Raw genomic sequence first — 20,354 nt, forward strand, 5'->3', positions numbered from 1 at the left:
GTGAATATTGACAAGCCACTCATTATGACACAGGTGAGAGAAATTGTAGATGATTGTGACTGTTTGCCCTTGTAACTACACAGACTACAAGGTTTATCTATGAGTCAGTAACATCTGAAAGTGATTTGATTTATCCCTTCAAGAACTTTGGTTAGTATTCAGAGATGATTTTTTTCATCCAAGTTCGAACCCTCACCTACAATAACAATGAGATGATTGATGCCACTGTTTTCTACTTGGATGCATTTCTAGGCGTGAGTATAATACGGTAGCTGAAATATTCTACTACATTTTGTTGTATGTTATGGATTATCTGAAAAGCAAGATACAGCAAATGCTTGAAAACTGTATGTGTCATAAGAACTATATTTGAATAAAAATTGTAAATGAATGTTTCTTTTTTTATTTTAACAACTACAGTATCATGCAAACTTTCAAGAGACACTTTTCTTACTGACACAAGATAGATTTTGAAAAACTTGAATGAGGTGAGCGGAGCCACCTTGAAGCCCAATGCACTATCATGTTTTGAACTGGAAATTTGTTATTGAAATAGATTCAATATTGAAAAAAAAATCAATTTAATTTTCAAATCAGTGTGTGTGTGTGTGGTGTGTGTGTGTGTGTGTGTGTGTTGTGTGTGTGGTATGTTGAGTATGTGTCGTCTCTGTGTACACGATATCTCATCTCCCATTTAACGGAAGAACTTAAGGTCCTTACAATATAAGGATCCGATACGACAATTTCGATCAAATGCAATTCAAGATGACGGCTACAATGGCGAAAATGTCCAAAACAGGGTTTTTTCGCGATTTTCTCAAAAACGGCTCCAAGATTTTGATGAAATTATACTTAAAAATAGTCATTGATAAGCTCTATCAACTGCCACAAGTCCCATATCTGTAAAAAAATTTAGGAGGTCCACCTCATCTATGCAAAGTTTGATTTTAGATTCCCAATTATCAGGCTTAATACAATTTAAACAAATAAAGCAAGTGGAGAAGACTGAGCATGAAAATCTCTACCATTAATGTTCAGTACTATTTTCACCTAAAATTGAAAATTAGCTCGAAATTCGAAACTCAAAACTGAAAAATACTGGTCGATTTCATTTCAAGGGTATTGTTGGAAAGATAAAAGCATTTCTAACAAGATTAATGGTAATTTTATTCGTTGTTAGATATTTTGTAGTTTTTTATTAGGCTTAAACTTGAAAAAATGCTATTCTTCAAATTCAAAGTCAATTTCAAACCGTTGTTTTTCTCGATTTTTCTCTGGTAATTATAGTGGTTTCATATTTCAAAAACTTCTCTATTTCATGAGCTTTCGAATGAGTATATTAGTATAAAGTATAATTCAGGATTTATGGTACAGGAAATAATGCAAATTATTGAAAAAGTCATATCATTATAGAATGTTAAAATTTTGATTAAAACTTGTAAATATTGTCAGAGAGGAATCTGGTGATTTCACCCTTAGGATCACCACTTGATGCATGCTGTTTGTGAATTTCCTCATTTTGAAGGTTTCATTCCCGATATTAGCAGTTGTTGAACACTTTTCTCATGGAACTTACCTCTTCGAATTTATACTCATTCGAAGCTTATGAAATGGAGAAGTTTTTTGAAATATTGTAACCACTAAATTACCCGAAAAAAACGAGAAATAACGGTTTGAAATTTGACTTTGAATTTGAACAATAGCATTTTTTCAAGTTTAAGCCCTAATAAAAAACTGCAAAATATTTAACAACGAATAGAATTACATTCATCAAGTTAGAGATGTTTTTCTCTTCCAAACAATCCCCTTGGAATTGAATCTCGACCATAGTTTTTTCCAGTTATTGAGTATTTAATGACCGGAATTAGGCATATTCTGAAAAGATCGAAAAATCGAAATATCTCAAAAACTAAGGTCGATAGGAAAAAAGTTTACAAAACTTTTTTGTCAGAAATGTCGAGTAGAATCTATGAGCACGGCTGTTAAAACCTTGGTGGGACATCCTGTATATGCTATACATAATAGGTCCCTGTCATTATAAAGATGTTTAAAGATTAAAGATTTGTGACTAGAACTCAAAGGAAATTATAATTATTGTGTTATTCATAATCATATTATTCTATTCATATACATCATCCAAACACCAAAATCTGAATATATCTATCTGATGTACTGGATTAATGAACCTCGATGACCCAATTTTCATATTGGATTCCTTGAAATCTCCAGCTTCTTCGAACTCATCTTAATAATATTTCAAAACTTAATATTGAAGTTTTCCATGATTAAATTGACAGTAGCCAACGCAAATACTGTACATTCAAATTTATCCATGTGAGAGTTCAATCTTGGTATTGATATTTCAATCATAATATTATTTTTTCAATGTTTATTATTGATTGTTAAGTTATATTAAAGTTAACAGTAGCCAGAAGCTACCAAAGTACCAATACTGTACATTGAAATCTATTCATGTGAGAGTTCAAACTTAGAATATATATTTCAATCATAGTTTTAATGCTGTTTCATCATCAATCAAAAAAAATGAAGTCACTTCATATAGTAAATATAGAATCTTAGAATGAGCTTGAAATTCTTTGATAACTAAACATTTCAGAAAATAAAAAAATTCAACAATTTATACAAGAATATTATGTAGGGACAAAATTAACAAGCCTCATCTTCTTTCCCGATTTTTCCCTCATCAAACCCTGAATCCTATTAAATATGGTGGAAGACCTCGGGCGTTAAATCTGGATATCGCTGGCATTATATTCGAATTGCAAATGGCGAATTAACATAAGTTCTCACTCTTCTTTCCCACCACCATATCGTCGTCCGCCGCTAGAGCGTCTTGACTATCTTCATTCAAGTCTGTTCCTCAATTTTCCACTTCTTAATTTTCTTTGCATGAAAAATACTAAACCAAGATTTTCCAGTTGAGTTTATACCGCTTTGGAGATCAACTCTCTCCTCCCATGTTTAATAACTTGTGCCTGACGTTCATGTGGAACTAGAGTAAGCCCTCAAGTTATCCACCCTTTTTCATCAGAATTATTATTAATCTTTTCAGATTCTATAGAAAAATTCATCTCAAAAAATAATGTTTTGGAGTCTAGAAAGTTGTAGGGGAAAATAATTAGCAGTCACCTTCAATTCCATCAAATTAAACGTATGGATAGCTAATTAACAATAATTCTTTCATAATGATGATTGGAAATTGAAAAACAAACTAAGCCCTTACTATTCCATTCTCCATTTTTTATCTTTTTATCAAACATTAGTCGTAAAAAGCTTTTAGCTATTTATTTGTACCGTTTTAAAAATGATAATTTTTGAAATGAGATCTCCAAAATCAATAGAATAATAATTAACATAATTAACATTCAGTATCATTCAGAACAAGAATTTGAAATAATATAATAACAATTATTATTAGAGAAAAATGCTTTAGATCACCCCAAAGACGTCTGCTACTGCAAATATTGACAACATCGCTAGATGGAAATTCGATGAGCGCCACTAAGTTTAAACAAAACTTATTTCCCAGCCCGGGAATCGAACCCGGTATTTCCTATAGGTGATTAACAACATTTAATTAGAGTTTCAGTTTAATAATAATTATTCATTAATTATCATCTGAGCAAATGCAATTCATAGTTTATTTCCATTAGTATAATAACATTCAGAACAAGAGCTTTACATTATACGAGCATTAATTAATATTCAGAACAGTAAAATCATTTTAATCACTCGTCAGTGTATATATGAGAAAGATAAGAATAGACGAATAAGACTAGTTTTCTATAAAGTGAGAAGTTTTTAGCTCAAAAATTTCTAGTTTCATTCAAAATTTAGACTTTTTGAATAATTATTTAGTTACTGTTCTAGATTTTTTAATTTCAGATTCTAATAGTATCTATTAGATTCAAAATTTGCTCGTTTATCTGAGTATTGAAGAGTGTAAAATGTATTTTGAAAAGTGAAAGTGACATAACCAACATTTTGATTTGGACAGTATAGTATAAATTGGAAATGGGACAGTTTTGGGCAGCCTGTTGTGCCTTTCCTCATGTTAAGTATTTGTACACAATGTAAATAAATAAATAAATAAATAATACAGATACTGGTATTTTGGATGAAAGACTGGTTTTTATTTAACAAATAATTCACTTTAAATAATAGAAAAGAATTATCCATCAATTCAGCTTATCTATGTTTATTATCTGAATTCCATATTATTGTATGAATTCATAATCATTGCCTGATGTTTTGTCTTAGTTTTTTCCCATGTTAGATAGATAACCTTATTTTGGTGATATTATTTTATTTTTCAAATAATCTACACTCAACTAGTTGGGAAAATGATTTCTACACTGCAATGGTTTTTTTACAATCTAGAGAACTATTTTTTGCATAATCATATAGAAAATATTAAAATCAGAATAATTTATATAGTTAATTAATAATTTATTATTAATTTCAACAGTTAAATTTGTATGCGATACAATAAAATTATCAATGTCTTAATACTTCAATCAACCCAACAAAATGTCTTCATGACCAGAGGAATAAATGGAGCTTTCTATTTTGGCGAAATAAAGCATAATAAATGAGGTAGGAATAATGCATTATTAATATAATGCAATTTTAGAAGGATATAACTCTGAGGCACAGTATATTATATTTTAATCAATGAAGTTAATTATACGACAAGCACCCTACATGATCAAATTTAATAAGCCATCACTTTCATTTTCCAGTACCGGTATAGCTTTCAATTTTTAGTGGTTTTGTACAAATGGGTAAACAAATAAATGGTATTGAAATAAATAGAAATATTAATTCGATTTCCAATTAATTTCTCATTGAAAACATTTTTCAAATGTAATAAGAATACCCATGATAATAAGAGGCAAAAATACTACTCATAATGAACACAGTGGAAGTTCACTTGCTTTTCCAACTCAAGCCTTTATATTATAGCCTAGTTATTTAATAATTTTTGATATATATTCTTCGAATAATAAATTATAATACAAATCAAGCTTCTTCTTCTTCTTCTTCTTCTCCTTCTTCTTCTTTTTCTTCTTCTTCTTCTTCTTCTTTCTTCTTCTTCTTCTTCTTCTTCTTCTTCTTCTTCTTCTTCTTCTTCTTCTGGAGTGTGATTGGGGATGTTACTTGAATTGAAAATACTACTTTACTATGACTTTGAAAACTGGTCCGCCATTTTGAATGCAACTTCATATTTTAAATAGGAAGGTGGTCATGCGATACATGATTACGATAAGGAATTTCAAGATAAAATGGATGGCGAACCGCACATCGATATCTCAACCGTTCAGAAGATATTCACATCATCAATCAGTACCATGCAAATCAGAAATGAAATACCTGAGTGGTATTGATTGATAATGTCAATATCTTCTAAACGGTTTGAGATATCGATGTGCCATTTTCACCATTCATTTTTTCTTGAAATTCCGTATCGAAATCATGTATCACATGACCACCTTCCTATTTAAAAAAATAAAGTTGCATTAAAAATGGCGGATCCAAGATGGCGGACCAGATTTTTGGAGTCATAGTAAAGTAGTATTTTGAGTAACATCCCCAATCATACACTCCTCTGAATCACTTCTTTTTATGAGATACCCAGCCGTTGCCGTTCTCAGACTTTTCTCTCTCATCTCTGCTCTGAATAGTATCGATTAATAATGTGAATATCTTTGAAACGGTTTGAGATATCGATATGCGGTTTCCGTCATCCATTTTTTCTTGAAATTCTGTATCGAAGTCATGTATCACATGACCACCTTCCTATTTAAAAAAATAAAGTTGCATTAAAAATGGCGGATCCAAGATGGCAGACCACATTTTTGGAGTCATAGTAAAGTAGTATTTTCAATTTGAGTAGCATCCCCAATCACACACTCCTCTGAATCACTTCTTTTTATGAGATACCCAGCCGTTCTCAGACTTTTCTCTCTCATCTCTGCTCTGAATAGTATCGATTGATAATGTGAATATCTTTGAAACGGTTTGAGATATCGATATGCGGTTTCCGCCATTCATTCTTTCTTGAAATTCCCTATCAAAATCATGTATCACATGACCACTTTCCTATTTAAAAAAAATAAGTTGCATTCTATATGGCGGATCCAAGATGGCGGACCAGATTTTTAAAGTCATTGTAAAGTAGTTTTCTCAATTCGAGTAGGATTCCCAATCACACCCACCGTCAAATTACCTTTGTGTATGAGATACACGTTCTCGCACTTTTCACCCACTCTGTATACTGGCTCATACACTTAGTAGCTTACAATACATTTTTGCATTGTATGAACTGAAATAATAATCATTGAACTGTACATGATAAGAATAAGAATACAATTTAGAAATTTCTTCAAGACAATATTGTTTTGTATCTACATAAATTGGCGGAGCTTTGAACATATCAATGTCCATTCTTTGAAAAGAATATTGAAAATATGATTCCCAGTAACTCTCTACCAAAACATTAGTTTCATTCATTCAACTAGGAGCCATCCCTACCTCCTCATCCTCCTTCTTCTTCACCCACCACCACCAACTCCTCTTCCCTGCTTCCAATACTTTTTTTATGTGAAGTAAAACAACCAATCACTTATAATAATTATTTTGACCTCAGAATGACTTTTGAATTCATCCAACTCGGATAACGTGGGCTCATTGAGCCATCAGCCTTCTCATTCAAATCCCAATAGAAATAACAGTTATTTAAAATATGAGTTCCACACCCAAAATAATTACCTATCACATTATCTCTGTTGTGAAGTAATATTGAAATGGAAAAGGTGATTAAAAGGTGGCTTCTCTCCATGCGTTTACTTTAAAAGTGAAGTGGCCCCGCCCTGATGTTCATTTATAAGCAGTTTGTTGAAGGTTCACGCCCAGTTGAAAGTAAATTTCAGTGAGTGTTCTAGTTGAGAATACCAGGATCCTTCTACTAGTTCTTGTGCAGATATCAAATCTATACAACCATGATCTATCATCCACTGCGTATATTGTTTTGTGCTTTCGACACTCATGAACATGGCTACTTCCAAAACTTCACATCCAAGGCAGATGAGGAGGAGAACCGTGAATCCCCATTTCAAAAACTTTGTGGAGAATACTTCTTTGCATGGCGTGAAATACATTGGTAACCCCAACAATCATTGGATTAAACGTGGATTCTGGTGCATAGTCGTAATCTGTTTTTTTATATCATTAGTTGCAATTTATAGAATGAAGATAAATAAATGGAAAGAGGATCCTATGACAATAGAAGTGGCAACATCTCCCCAACATATCTCTACCCTGGCCATACCTGCTTTCACCATCTGTGGTCCAGTACATCCTTCAGTCGAAGAAGTTGAATTTTTCAAGGAAAAACTTGGTGATGATATATACAAGCTCGCAGATATCTTGGGTATGTCAAGAAGAGCATTTGATGAGATGTTCAACATGAGCTCAACAAGACATGGTACAGATAGTAATTGGGAAAGATTTGTTATATCTAATTTGAGTCATGAATCCTTTTTCCCTTATATTTATGACTATGTAGCAATTTCAGTATCATTTGCTTCTTTCGGACGAAAACGACCAAACCTAATGTTCAGGGAATTCTGCTGGTCCATCAACATGCTTCCAGCGTCCAAGATTTACAAGATGAATACAGTACAACATCATTTGCACCCAGAAGTAGGTTTAATGAAAAGAGTGAACATTACGCTTGATTCGAATACTGATTTAATCAATGGATTTCCGTCATATACATTTTATTTACAAGGAATAAACGACTTTGAACGATCATTGAAAGTACCAGTTTTGGTAGATAAATCAGACATAGTTTATGTTCTCTTTGATTCTAGAGGGAAGGAAGACAGAAAATTCATTGGCAGGGACAATGAATATAGGTTCACAATCCACAATCCTTGGGATGTCCCTAGTCCATTCATGAGATGGCATCGTCTTCGGACATTATCAAGCTCTCGCATCCTCATTGATCCTGAACTAATCATTAAAAATCCCGTGGATGATGAGGATTTTCTATACAAAGTTCCATCTGCCAAACAATGCTACAACACAACGGAGAAAACATTGGACTTTTTTCAATATTATACACAACAAAACTGTTTAATGGAGTGCTCCACCAAAAGAGCTTTGAGAGAATGTGGATGTGTTCTGTTTTACATGCCACACAACGAATCAACATATATATGCTCTGATGAATACAGCTCCTGTGCGATGAATATTGTCAAAGCCACTCATTATGACACAGGTGAGAGGAAATTTGTAGATGATTGTGACTGTTTGCCATCTTGTAACTACACAGACTACAAGGTTATATCTTATGAGTCAGTAAAAGCTAAAAGTGATTTGATTTATCCACTTCAAGAACTTTGGTTAGTATTCAGAGATGATTTTTTTCATCCAAAAGTTCGAACCTACACGTACAATAACAATGAGATGATGGATGCCACTGTTTTCTACTTGGATGCATTTCTAGGCGTGAGTATAATGACTGTAGCTGAAATATTCTACTACATTTTGTTGTATGTTATTGATTATCTGAAAAGCAAGATACAGCAAATGCTTGAAAAACTGTATGTGTCATAAGAACTATATTTGAATAAAAAGTTGTAAATGAATGTTTATTTTTTTATTTTAACAACTACAGTATCATGCAAACTTTCAAGAGAAACTTTATCTTACTGACTCAAGATAGATTTTGAAAAACTTGAATGAGGTGAGCGGAGCCACCTTGAAGCCCAATGCACTATCATGTTTTAAACTGAGAAATTGTTATTTAAATAGATTCAATATTGAAAAAAAAATCAATTTAATTTTCAAATCAGTGTGTGTGTGTGTTGTGTGTGTGTGTGTGTGTGTGTGTGTGTGTGTGTGTGTGTGTGTGTGTGTGTGTGTGTGTGTGTGTGTGTGTGTGTGTGTATGTTGAGTGTATGTTCGTCTGTGTACACGATATCTCATCTCCCATTTAACGGAAGAACTTAAGGTCCTTACAATATAAGGATCCGATACGAACAATTTCGATCAAATGCAATTCAAGATGACGGCTAAAATGGCGAAAATGTTGTCAAAAACAGGGTTTTTCACGATTTTCTCAAAAACGGCTCCAACGATTTTGATCAAATTTATACTTAAAATAGTCATTGATACGCTCTATCAACTGCCACAAGTCCCATATCTGTAAAAAAATTAGGAGGTCCACTTCATCTATGCAAAGTTTGATTTTAGATTCCCATTATCAGGCTTGAAATACAATTTAAACAAATAAAATCAAGTGGAGAAGACTGAGCATGAAAATCTCTACAATTAATGTTCAGTAACATTTTCACCTAAAATTGAAAATTAGCTCGAAATTCGAGAAAATGTGATTATTCAATTGCAGACTGTTGGCAACCGTTGATTCTATTAAATCATTCACTATGAAGAGATAGCAGACATCGTGTGTCTCCAGCGATATTGTGCTGTCACCAGCTGTCTCAGATTTTTTAATAGTAGACTTCAGATGCGCGTGAACACTAGCGTCAGGTGATCAATTTTCATAACGGCAAGGAAAGTTGTGTGAGTGCGCTACACCATATTTTTTATCAAGCCTATCCTGAATTCAGTTTGATTGATCTACATGATCTGTATAAGTGAGGTTTAAGATTGTGTACATAATATTATACAGAGTGTCCCACCAAGGTTGTAACAGCTGTTGACCATAGATTCTACTCGACATTTCTCACAAAAAATATTCAGTAAACTTTTTTCCTATCGACCTTAGTTTTCGAGATATATAGATTTTTCGATATTTTCAGAATATGCCTACTTCCGGTCATTAAATACTCAAAAACTGGAAAAATACTGGTCGAATTTCAATTTCAAGGGTATTGTTGGAAAGATAAAAGCATTTCTAACAAGATTAATGTAATTTTATTCGTTGTTAGATATTTTGTAGTTTTTTATTAGGGCTTAAACTTGAAAAAATGCTATTCTTCAAATTCAAAGTCAAATTTCAAACCGTTTTTTCTCGATTTTTCTCCTGGTAATTATAGTGGTTTCAATATTTCAAAAACTTCTCTATTTCATGAGCTTTCGAATGAGTATAAATTAGTATAAAAGTATAATTCAGGATTTATGGTACAGGAAATAATGCAAATTATTGAAAAAGTCATATCATTATAGAATGTTAAAATTTTGATTAAAACTTGTAAATATTGTCAGAGAGGAATCTGGTGATTTCACCCTTAGGATCAACACTTGATGCGCATGGTGTTTGTGAATTTCCTCATTTTGAAGGTGTTCATTCCAGATATTAGCAGTTTTGAACACTTTATCATGGAACTTACCTTTTCGAATTTATACTCATTCGAAAGCTTATGAAATGGAGAAGTTTTTGAAATATTGTAACCACTATAATTACCCGGAAAAAAACGAGAAATAACGGTTTGAAATTTGACTTTGAATTTGAACAATAGCATTTTTTCAAGTTTAAGCCCTAATAAAAAACTGCAAAATATTTACAACGAATAGAATTACATTCATCAAGTTAGAAATGTTTTTCTCTTCCAAACAATCCCCTTGAAATTGAATCTCGACCAGTAGTTTTCGAGTTATTGAGTATTTAATGACCGGAAGTAGGCATATTCTGAAAATATAGAAAAATCGATATATCTCAAAACTAAGATTGATAGGAAAAAAGTTTACAAAACATTTTTTGTCAGAAATGTCGAGTAGAATCTATGATCAACGGCTGTTAAAACCTTGGTGGGACATCCTGTATATGCTATACATATATGTCCCTGGCATTAAAAGATGTAGTTAAAGATTAAAGATTTGTGACTAGAACTCAAAGGAAATTATAATTATTGTGTTATTCATAATCATATTATTCTATTCAATATACATCATCCAAACACCAAAATCTGAATATATCTATCTGATGTACTGGATTAATGAACCTCGATGACCCAATTTCATATTGGATTCCTTGAAATCTCCAGCTTCTTCGAACTCATCTTAATAATATTTCAAAACTTAATATTGAAGTTTTCCATGATTAAGTTGACAGTAGCCAAACGCAAATACTGTACATTCAAATTTATCCATGTGAGAGTTCAATCTTGGTATTGATATTTCAATCATAATATTATTTTTTCAATGTTTATTATTGATTGTTAAGTTATATTAAAGTTAACAGTAGCCAGAAGCTACCAAAGTACCAATACTGTACATTGAAATCTATTCATGTGAGAGTTCAAACTTAGAATATATATTTCAATCATAGTTTTAATGCTGTTTCATCATAATCAGAAAAAATGAAGTCACTTCATATAGTAATTATAGAATCTTAGAATGAGCTTGAAATTCTTTGATAAACTAAACATTTCAGAAAATAAAAAAAAATCCAACAAATTTATACAAGAATATGTAGGGACAAAATTAACAAGCCTCATCTTCTTCCCCGATTTTTCCCTCATCAAACCCTGAATCCTATTAAAAGTATGGTGGAAGAACCTCGGGCGTTGAATCTGGATATCGCTGGCATTATTCTGAATTGCAAATGGCGAATTAACATAAGTTCTCACTCCTTTTCACCACCATATCGTCCAGCCGCTAGAGCGTCTTGACTATCTTCATTCAAGTCTGTTCCTCAATTTTCCACTTCTTAATTTTCTTTGCATGAAAAATACTAAACCAAGATTTTCCAGTTGAGTTTATACCGCTTTGGAGATCAACTCGTTCTTCCCATGTTTAATTAACTTGTGCCTGAAGTTCATGTGGAACTAGAGTAAGCCCTCAAGTTATCCACCCTTTTTTCTTCAGAATTATTATTAATCTTTTCAGATTCTATAGAAAAATTAATCTCAAAAAATAATGTTTTGGAGTCTAGAAAGTTGTGAGGGGAAAATAATAATCAGCAGTCACCTTCAATTCCATCAAATTAAACGTATGGATAGCTAATTAACAAGAATTCTTTCATAATGATGATTTGGAATTGAAAAACAGGCTAAGCCCTTACTATTCCATTCTCTAATTTTTATCTTTATCAAACATTAGTCGTAAAAAGCTTTTAGCAATTTATTTGTACCGTTTTAAAAATGATAATTTTTGAAATGGGAACTCCAAAATCAATAGAATAACATTCAGTAGCATTCAGAACAAGAAATTGAAATAATATAATAACAATTATTATTAGAGAAAAATGCTATAGATCACCCCGAAGACGTCCGCTACTGCAAATATTGACAACATCGCTAGATGGAAATTCGATGAGCGCCACTAAGTTTAAACAAATCTTATTTCCCAGCCCGGGAATCGAACCCGGTACCTCCTATAGGTGATTAACAACATTTAATTAGAATTTTAGATTAATAATAATTATTATTAATTAATTATTATCTGAGCAAATGCAATTTATAATTTATTTCCAGTAGTATAATAACATTCAGAACAAGAACTCTACATTATTACAAGCATTAATTAATATTTAGAACAGTAAATTCATTTTAATCACTCGTCAGTGGATATATGAGAAAGATAATTCAGATACTGGTATTTTGGATGAAAGACTGGTTTTTATTTACCAAATAATTCACTTTAAATAATAGAAAAGTCAGTGAAATAGTTGTGTTATGAAATAATAGACTTGTAGTGATATTCCAACTAAGAATTATCCATTAATTCAGCTTATCTATGTTTATTATCTGGAATCCATATTTGTATGGATTTATGATCACTTGATAGTCTTTTTGTTCCCTATATTAGATAACATTATTTTTGCTAATATGATTTTCTTTTTAAAATAATCTACACTCAACTAGTAAGAAAATGATTTCTACGCCGCAATTGTTTTCTACAATCAAAGAGAACTATATTTTGCATAATCATATAGGAAATATTAAAATCAGAATAATTTATACAGTATTCAACAATTAAATTTGTATGCGATCCAATACAAATCATTGCCTTAATTCTTCATTTAACCAAACAAAATGTCTTCATGACAAGAGGAATAATTTCAGCTTTCTATTTTTTGGCGAAATAAAGCATAATAAATTAAGTAGGAATGATGTATTATTTTAGGAGATAACTCTTTCAGGCACAGTATATCATAAATCATCTATACAAGCGCTCTCAATGATCGAATTAAATAAGCCATCTCTTATTTACCAGCACATAAGGTATTATCATTATTATAATCACTAAAGCTAATTATACAAGCACCCTCAATGATCAAATTGAATAAGCCATCTCATATTTCCCAGTATACCTTTCAATTTTTAGTCGATTTGTACAAATGGGTAAATAAATAGATTACATTAGAATAAATAGAAATATTAACCCGATGTCCAATCAATTACTCATTGAAAGCATTTTTCAAATAAAACAAGAATACCAATGATAATAAGAGGCTAAAATACTACTCAGCATGATCAATGTTCTAGTCAAAACACAGTGGAAGTTCACTTGTTTTCCCAACTATTCTAGCCTTCAAATTATTCATTTAATTTTATACTTTCAAATCAAGGTGATGGAAATGAAATTTAAACCTCATCAAAAGGAGCGCTTTTATGTTTATTGATACAAATCACATTACATTTAATTGTTTTCTTATAGTAATAACGTTTATGTCATTGACTGTTATTAGTATTTAAAAATTATTATAATGTATAAAAATTAATAATTATTCTTGAATTATCAGATAGCCTACCGATGCAGATAGTGTATGTAAGTAATGTATAACTTATGATATAAGTAAGAAAAATAGGACATTACCTGGATAATAGTAACACAGAACACACAATAACAATTTTTCCTACAGTTACCTTGAAAAGTGACCATTCCTGCACTGATTACAGAATGCAAAGAATCACTTTTCCGCTCTAGTGCGCAAAGTATTACTTTGTGTACTCCTTATACTTTGCGTATTATCTTGCAGCCATCCCAATCAGCAGTTGACATTATTGGCCTGTATTTTGAATGTGAATTTGTTCTATCTATATTTTTCCTGATTTTCAAATAAATAAGAATGAGAACTCATTATATCATACATTTTGAATATTATTAATTATTCATTATTTCAATAGCTATTTATGTATTAAGAGCATAATGCACGACTTTATCGCTTGTGCAAAACAGTTATCACACGACGCGAAGCGGAAGCATGATAATTTTGCAAGAGCGATAAAGAAGCATTATGCGTGAATTACATACAACATTTTTTCTACAACTGCTCAAACCTGTTAAATTACTTATATCGGTGGGGCTACAATTACCGACTTTTTAGGTTAAGATCTGACCTTTTGGCGAGCTGCTTACCATAAGCTCATTGGCGAGCTTAAAGAAACTCTTCTGCGCATGTGCAAATGATTTGCGAGTGTAAAGAAAATTTACTGCGCATGCACGGATGGTTAGCAAGCGAAAAAGTAGATTCTCCTCAGAAATAAGCTGTTTTATGAGGAGAATTGAGTATGTAAATTCTTCTTTCCTACAGTTTCGTTGAAAAGTGGCCATTCCTGCACTGATTACAGAATGCAAAGAATCACTTTTCCGCTCTAGTGCGGGAAAAAATTTTTTCTGCACTCCAGATTTGCAACATGGCAACACTTGGTGGGTTATATGGAGGATTAGTGCACGGAAACAAACATTAAGTTGGTAACAATGACTGTGGTTAGATTTAGATAAGAATCATTTCAATGGCTACCCTACATTTATGATGAAATCCCAATATAGAAATCCAAAACAAGAATAATGTTCATCTAAATCAAAATTAAACAATCATCGTTTACGAATTCTCATCATTTAATAATAAATAATAGTTCTCTTCTATTGATAATTATTATTTCAACTGCAAGCAATGAGAAAAGTAGCAAATATACATTATAAAATTCAAATTTTGAGGTTAAATGATTACCGTTCGATATCCATATAAATAATAAAACAAGAATACTACAATAAATATTCTCTGTTGTCTATGTTATTTTTTTAATATTTTTCAGTTTACTTTGAGCATTTTTCTCGGTAATTTGAGCAAAAGTCTAAATTTCTGAATCCTGTTTCTGTAGTTTTTAGCTGGATGAAACAAACTTAGGTACGATTCTTCCCGCTAGGTCGCGCGCTTGTTGGTTCAGTCATCTTGCAGCTATCCCAATCAGCTGTTGGCGTGTACTTTGAATGTGAATTTTTTGTTCTATCTGTATTTTTTCTGATTCTTGAATGAATAAAAATGAGAACTTTGGCTGAGAATTTTCAACTTCAATTTGACTATTAATTTTCAAATGAATTAAGGTTGTTATTAATAACAGCATCACACACACAAGCATTTGATGGATTTCAGCCATCATTTTACCCATAATTACCCACTTTTCATATTCAATGGTAACTGTAGGAAAAGTTTAATGTGAAATACATGAGCAAAGTTGCTCTGCTGTACTCAAGAAGCCATTCTGCCCCCGCCTATGGCTCGGGCATAAACGCTTCTTTCGGTGCAGAAAACTGTCACTTTGCGCACTAGTTGCACAAATAACTATTTTACGTGCAGTTGTAGAAAAATAATATTTTATCATTCATAAATTGATTGGTTGAAAAATTATTTGGAAATTAAGATTCACTCAAAATTATTTGAATTTTCAAATTAATTGGATTAATTGGATTAATTCAATTTTCAATTTGAATAAATTATCGATTAATAATTTTCAATTGGATTATCAAGTTTAAAATAAATTAAAGTTATTATTATAACAAAATTATACAGACAAACATTTGATGGATTTCAGCCATCATTTTACCCATAATCAACCACTTCTAATATTCAATGGTAACTGTAGAAAAAATTAATGTGAAATACGTGCGCAAAGTTCCTCTGCTGCACTCAAGAAACCATTCCACCCTCGTCTACGGCTCTTGCGTAAACGTTTCTTTTGGTGCAGCAAGCTGTCACTTTTCGCACTAGTTGCACAAATAACTATTTTAGTGCCAAAAACGTTATTAGTAATAAACTATTACAGGTTATAATAGAAATATGAAACCGTTAATTTGTATTTTTACCGTTTATAACAATAACGAAAGCAAACATACCAAAAACCAAGAATTTTAAAATCAACAAGTAGCTACTGGCATTGAAATAGGCTTATAGTCATAAACGTAGTCATATATCGTAGCATAGGTTTGTGAATATCATCAGCATTCATAATATTTTTTCAATTTGTGTTATAAGTTATAGCCTTATAAGATATTATTTCTAGCTGAATGGAATTGATTGATGCATTGCTTCACTTGTCATGAACTTTTCAACAAGACTGAACAATTATTGTTGTTTGATGGAAACCGTGCGGTAATTTAGCTGCAATTTTTTCACAAGAAGATAATATTGATGTCTGATCTTACCTCATCATCTCTTGTTTTGGATTTTCTTTGAGTTGATTTCTTGAATTCATAGTTTTAAAGCTAGTGATACTAATCATTATCAAGGCATTGAAAATTTAAAACTAGAAAAATTATCATTCCACCACTGTAACACTCGCCATAACTGAAAATGTTTTTTCGCCACACTTGGATGTAATGAGCTGGTTTACGTGCGTCATATGGAGGCCGAAAGTGATTGTTTTCCGACCAGGCCGGTAAAACTTTACGGCCCTAGGGCTGTAAAATGACCTTGAATAACAGCTGATCGTGTCCGATCTCACAAAAATCATAGAGAGATAATCTCATAACGACTGTAATAATCTATATAATTATGTATCGTGAATCGCGGTATCATGTCTATAATATATTTTATGAATTACTGTTTCATAATTTAATATTTATTATTGTGTTTTTGATATCAAACAATAGAATACGATGATATCTCCATAGCCTCAACAATATAATGTTGGCTGCATTGTCCATTGTCAGAAAGGTAAGTATCGCAAGTCTTTAAAAGTGAAGAATCGAATTTGAAATCAAAGTACAATAATTGTATCAATATTTAAAAGTGAGGTAGAGTAATAATTGTTTCTTTTTTATTATCGAATTCCACTTCTTAATGCAATACAATCAACAATAATAATAGGAAAATACAGCAGAGATATAAAGTTTAAGGTAAAGCCTACTGGTGAAACTCAGCCTTGACTGAAAAATTCCTAGTAATTTTTCCGTAATTCATTATTAAAACTTTTAGATAATTTTTTTTCAATATCAAACCATATAGAGAAAACATTAGGCCCACTCAAGATTGAATCTTCGAATGTTTTCTCTATGATTTAACTATTTTCAGAGCAATATTTTGTTGTGAAAATGCCGGCAAACCGGCTTCAAGTTTGCCACTATAGGCTACACTATATTTTAGTAGCCTACATACGTTACCTGACTTACAGGCCTCTTCAATCATAAATATGCAATGGCCGAGAGCGTAAAGGTATAATAGTCTACATCAGAACTCAAAGCTCAGTGAATTACAAATATGATCTAGGTTCGAACCTCGGTCAGTGTGACATTTTTTTTGTCGATGAATTTCGACTTTTATTAGCTATTTTTTATATTAGTTACCGTAATTTAAATTTCAATCAATTTTTTAGATATATTTTGAGACAAAACTGTGAAATATGCAATTATATTAATTTTTAATCACATTATTTCAAAATAGTAATGAAAATTCTATTCATCCATCTATCCATGAGATATTGCACCAGGCGCAAAGCGCGAGCTATAAAAATTCAAACAATTATTCGAAATATTAATAGTATAAAAATATTGTCACTATTGTAAATTATTAATTAGTAATATTGAAATTAATTGACAGTGAAAGTTGTCATAACCAAGATTCAAACTATCAAAATAGGCTGTTTGAATTTTATTTATTTTTTAATTTCTTATATATTGGGAAGTTTTTTTTTGGTGTGGCGAAAAATAGCGTTCGCACCATGGGCAAAAATGTATTTCCGGCTCTCAATCTTTTCTAGTCCTCGGCCTACGTCCTCGGACTTAAAAACCGATTTCGAGCCGAAATATCTCATTTTCGGCCCTAGGTGCGAAATATACTATTCATTCCCTTTCCCTTTTCTCAACCACCTTGATGAGAAAATCTTGAAATTATTCCAAAAATTATAATAAGTAATCTCATGAGTTTAGGACTGAGAAAATTATAGAAATTATGGAGAAAATAATTAAAAATGACTTTTTTTATAAAAAGATGGTAAAAAAGGAAAAAGAGCGCATTTTTCAAGAAATACAGGGATATAGGCTTGAATAAATTCAATGAAAAGATATTTATCAGATCAAAATAAATCCTAAAACATTGAAAAATTCTAATTCTGGAATATATTTATAGTTTAATACTGTAAAAGATTCCATAATTTTAAAATATTTATTTTACAACAATTTTGAAATCAGCGCTACAAGAGCAATTACTGCAATGCCCATGCAATCAGAAAGAAGAGAAGTAGTGACGAAATAATTTATAAGCAAATGGCAGTGGCTATCCTAACCTAAAAATCTGAAAGTGTCTTTGTTGTCGTCGTGCGTCAAATTATTCTGTATGAGGTTCAGCATTTCAGCTTTCTGAGAATAAGTACTACCCTCTAGTAATGTACAGTACTTGAATAATAATTATAGGATCAATTGTTGAATTCTCCTGCATGATAAACTTGTTTTTGTTAGATAAATTGGTTCTAAATGAGTGAATCTGAATTAAAAACAGATGAACTGTCGATTCTAGAACTGCTTTTTCTAAGTGCTACTAATTAAATAAATTTAAATGGGATGTAAGTATACAGCTCCAATATTTTAACACTATTTTCTGTAAATGTACTTTTAATTTAAACGCCATTCAACGACACATGACATGCTTTGTGCTATTCGGACTCTTTGAATGCTTGCAACCAAAACTCAGTGAGTATTTTAATCTTGTCTGTTTATGAAATAGTTTTGTAATTCTTGAAGGTAGTCTAAAACGTGTGTTGGCTGATCAATCAAATAGATTCAAATTATTATTTAGGCTACTTATTTTTTGTTTCAGGATCTCCTAGAATTGTTTAATTGCGACTACTCGGAGAGTCAAGAAAACCAGTTGAAAATACTCGATGGAACAGTAAATCATCCTCTTGTCAAGAAATATCCGTTAAAACTTTCCTACCAACAATACTTCTTGAAGTTGATTGTAAAGAAGGTAAGAACTAAGAATATGCTTTTGAATAATGCAAAAATGATTGCCCCGAATTATTCTTAGAAAGGGAAATTTATTGACATATAAGCCTATCATCATCTAAGAATTTGTTTTGCAAACACATTATTCATAGAGAGCTTTTATGATAAGCTTATTGCTAATTAACTTTGATTTATGTCCGTGGTGTTATCAAAAACCAAAAAGTTGCGTCAAGATAAAATAAAAAGGAATAAGTATAAAGAAAATAAAAATCTCAGTACCCTTTTTTCACTTCATATCACTTGAAAATGGCATAAATGTCCGAAACATGTTGTGATAAAATATTTCAAAAAAAGGGTACTGAGATTTTTATTTTCTTTATATTATATTACAAGTAGCCCTATACAGAAAAGAGATAAAAAAGAAATAAGCTATTGAATGCTAGTCACAACCAAATAAATTATCAGCTCATCAATCCAAGTAAAAGAGGTACCGTATTTTCACCTCAAATTTAACTCAATAACTCTTAAAGAAGGCATAGAATATTGTCTGAGCTACAGTTGTGCATGATCAATCTTTTCAGTATCAACCTGATTCCAGTTATTTATCATTTTCTAGTCTTAATGTATTCAGTTCTTGCAGCCAAAATTTATTAAAAATTTGGTCAAGTTTTCAAATCAAGGGTAGCCCATATCTCAAGTTTGATTTAATTCAGCAATTCCCATCCGTCCACTAGCTCCAATGGGTCGCGACACCTAACTAACCTGAGCCAGCCAGGTCACTCGATATTATTATTGGCCGAACGTAGTGAGGTCTATGTTTCAACTCGATTTTCTTTTATCTGTCTGTATGTAACGCGATTACGGCCAAACGCGTTGATAGAATTCGATGAGATTTGGCAGGAATATTCCCTTTTTAACTGCGCGTCGATGTATACACAAGGTTTTTTGAAATTTTGATTTTAAGGATAATATGAAAAGAAAAGGAATTCCTCCATACTCTGATATCACTATATCATCTACTTTGAAGATAGGATCAATCAGACTATAGAATTATTCATAATCAATAAGCTGACAAGTGGATTATTCTTTGCATGCATTACAAAAATGTCTGGTCGTGTCTATTTCTTTAAGGTAGGGTTTCAATATTTTTTATGTTGCGTGCCCATCAGTATCAATATTCTCACATTTGAAAAAAA

The 20,354-nt window shown here is 31.6% G+C and overlaps 1 protein-coding gene across 1 annotated transcript; it reads left to right on the plus strand.

Moving 5' to 3' along the window:
* Window positions 1-193: 193 nt before the first annotated feature.
* On the plus strand, window positions 194-19,180 carry LOC120356029 (the record flags this gene model as incomplete). Its single annotated transcript, XM_039444807.1, has 3 exons — window positions 194-254; window positions 7,896-8,535; window positions 19,031-19,180. Coding segments are annotated over exons 2-3 (705 nt in total), but the record flags the coding sequence as incomplete, so codon positions are not given.
* Between the last annotated feature and the right edge of the window lie 1,174 nt (window positions 19,181-20,354).

The sequence above is a fragment of the Nilaparvata lugens genome, unplaced genomic scaffold (genome assembly GCF_014356525.2).
Source record: "Nilaparvata lugens isolate BPH unplaced genomic scaffold, ASM1435652v1 scaffold5573, whole genome shotgun sequence".
Lineage (NCBI taxonomy): Eukaryota > Metazoa > Arthropoda > Insecta > Hemiptera > Delphacidae > Nilaparvata > Nilaparvata lugens.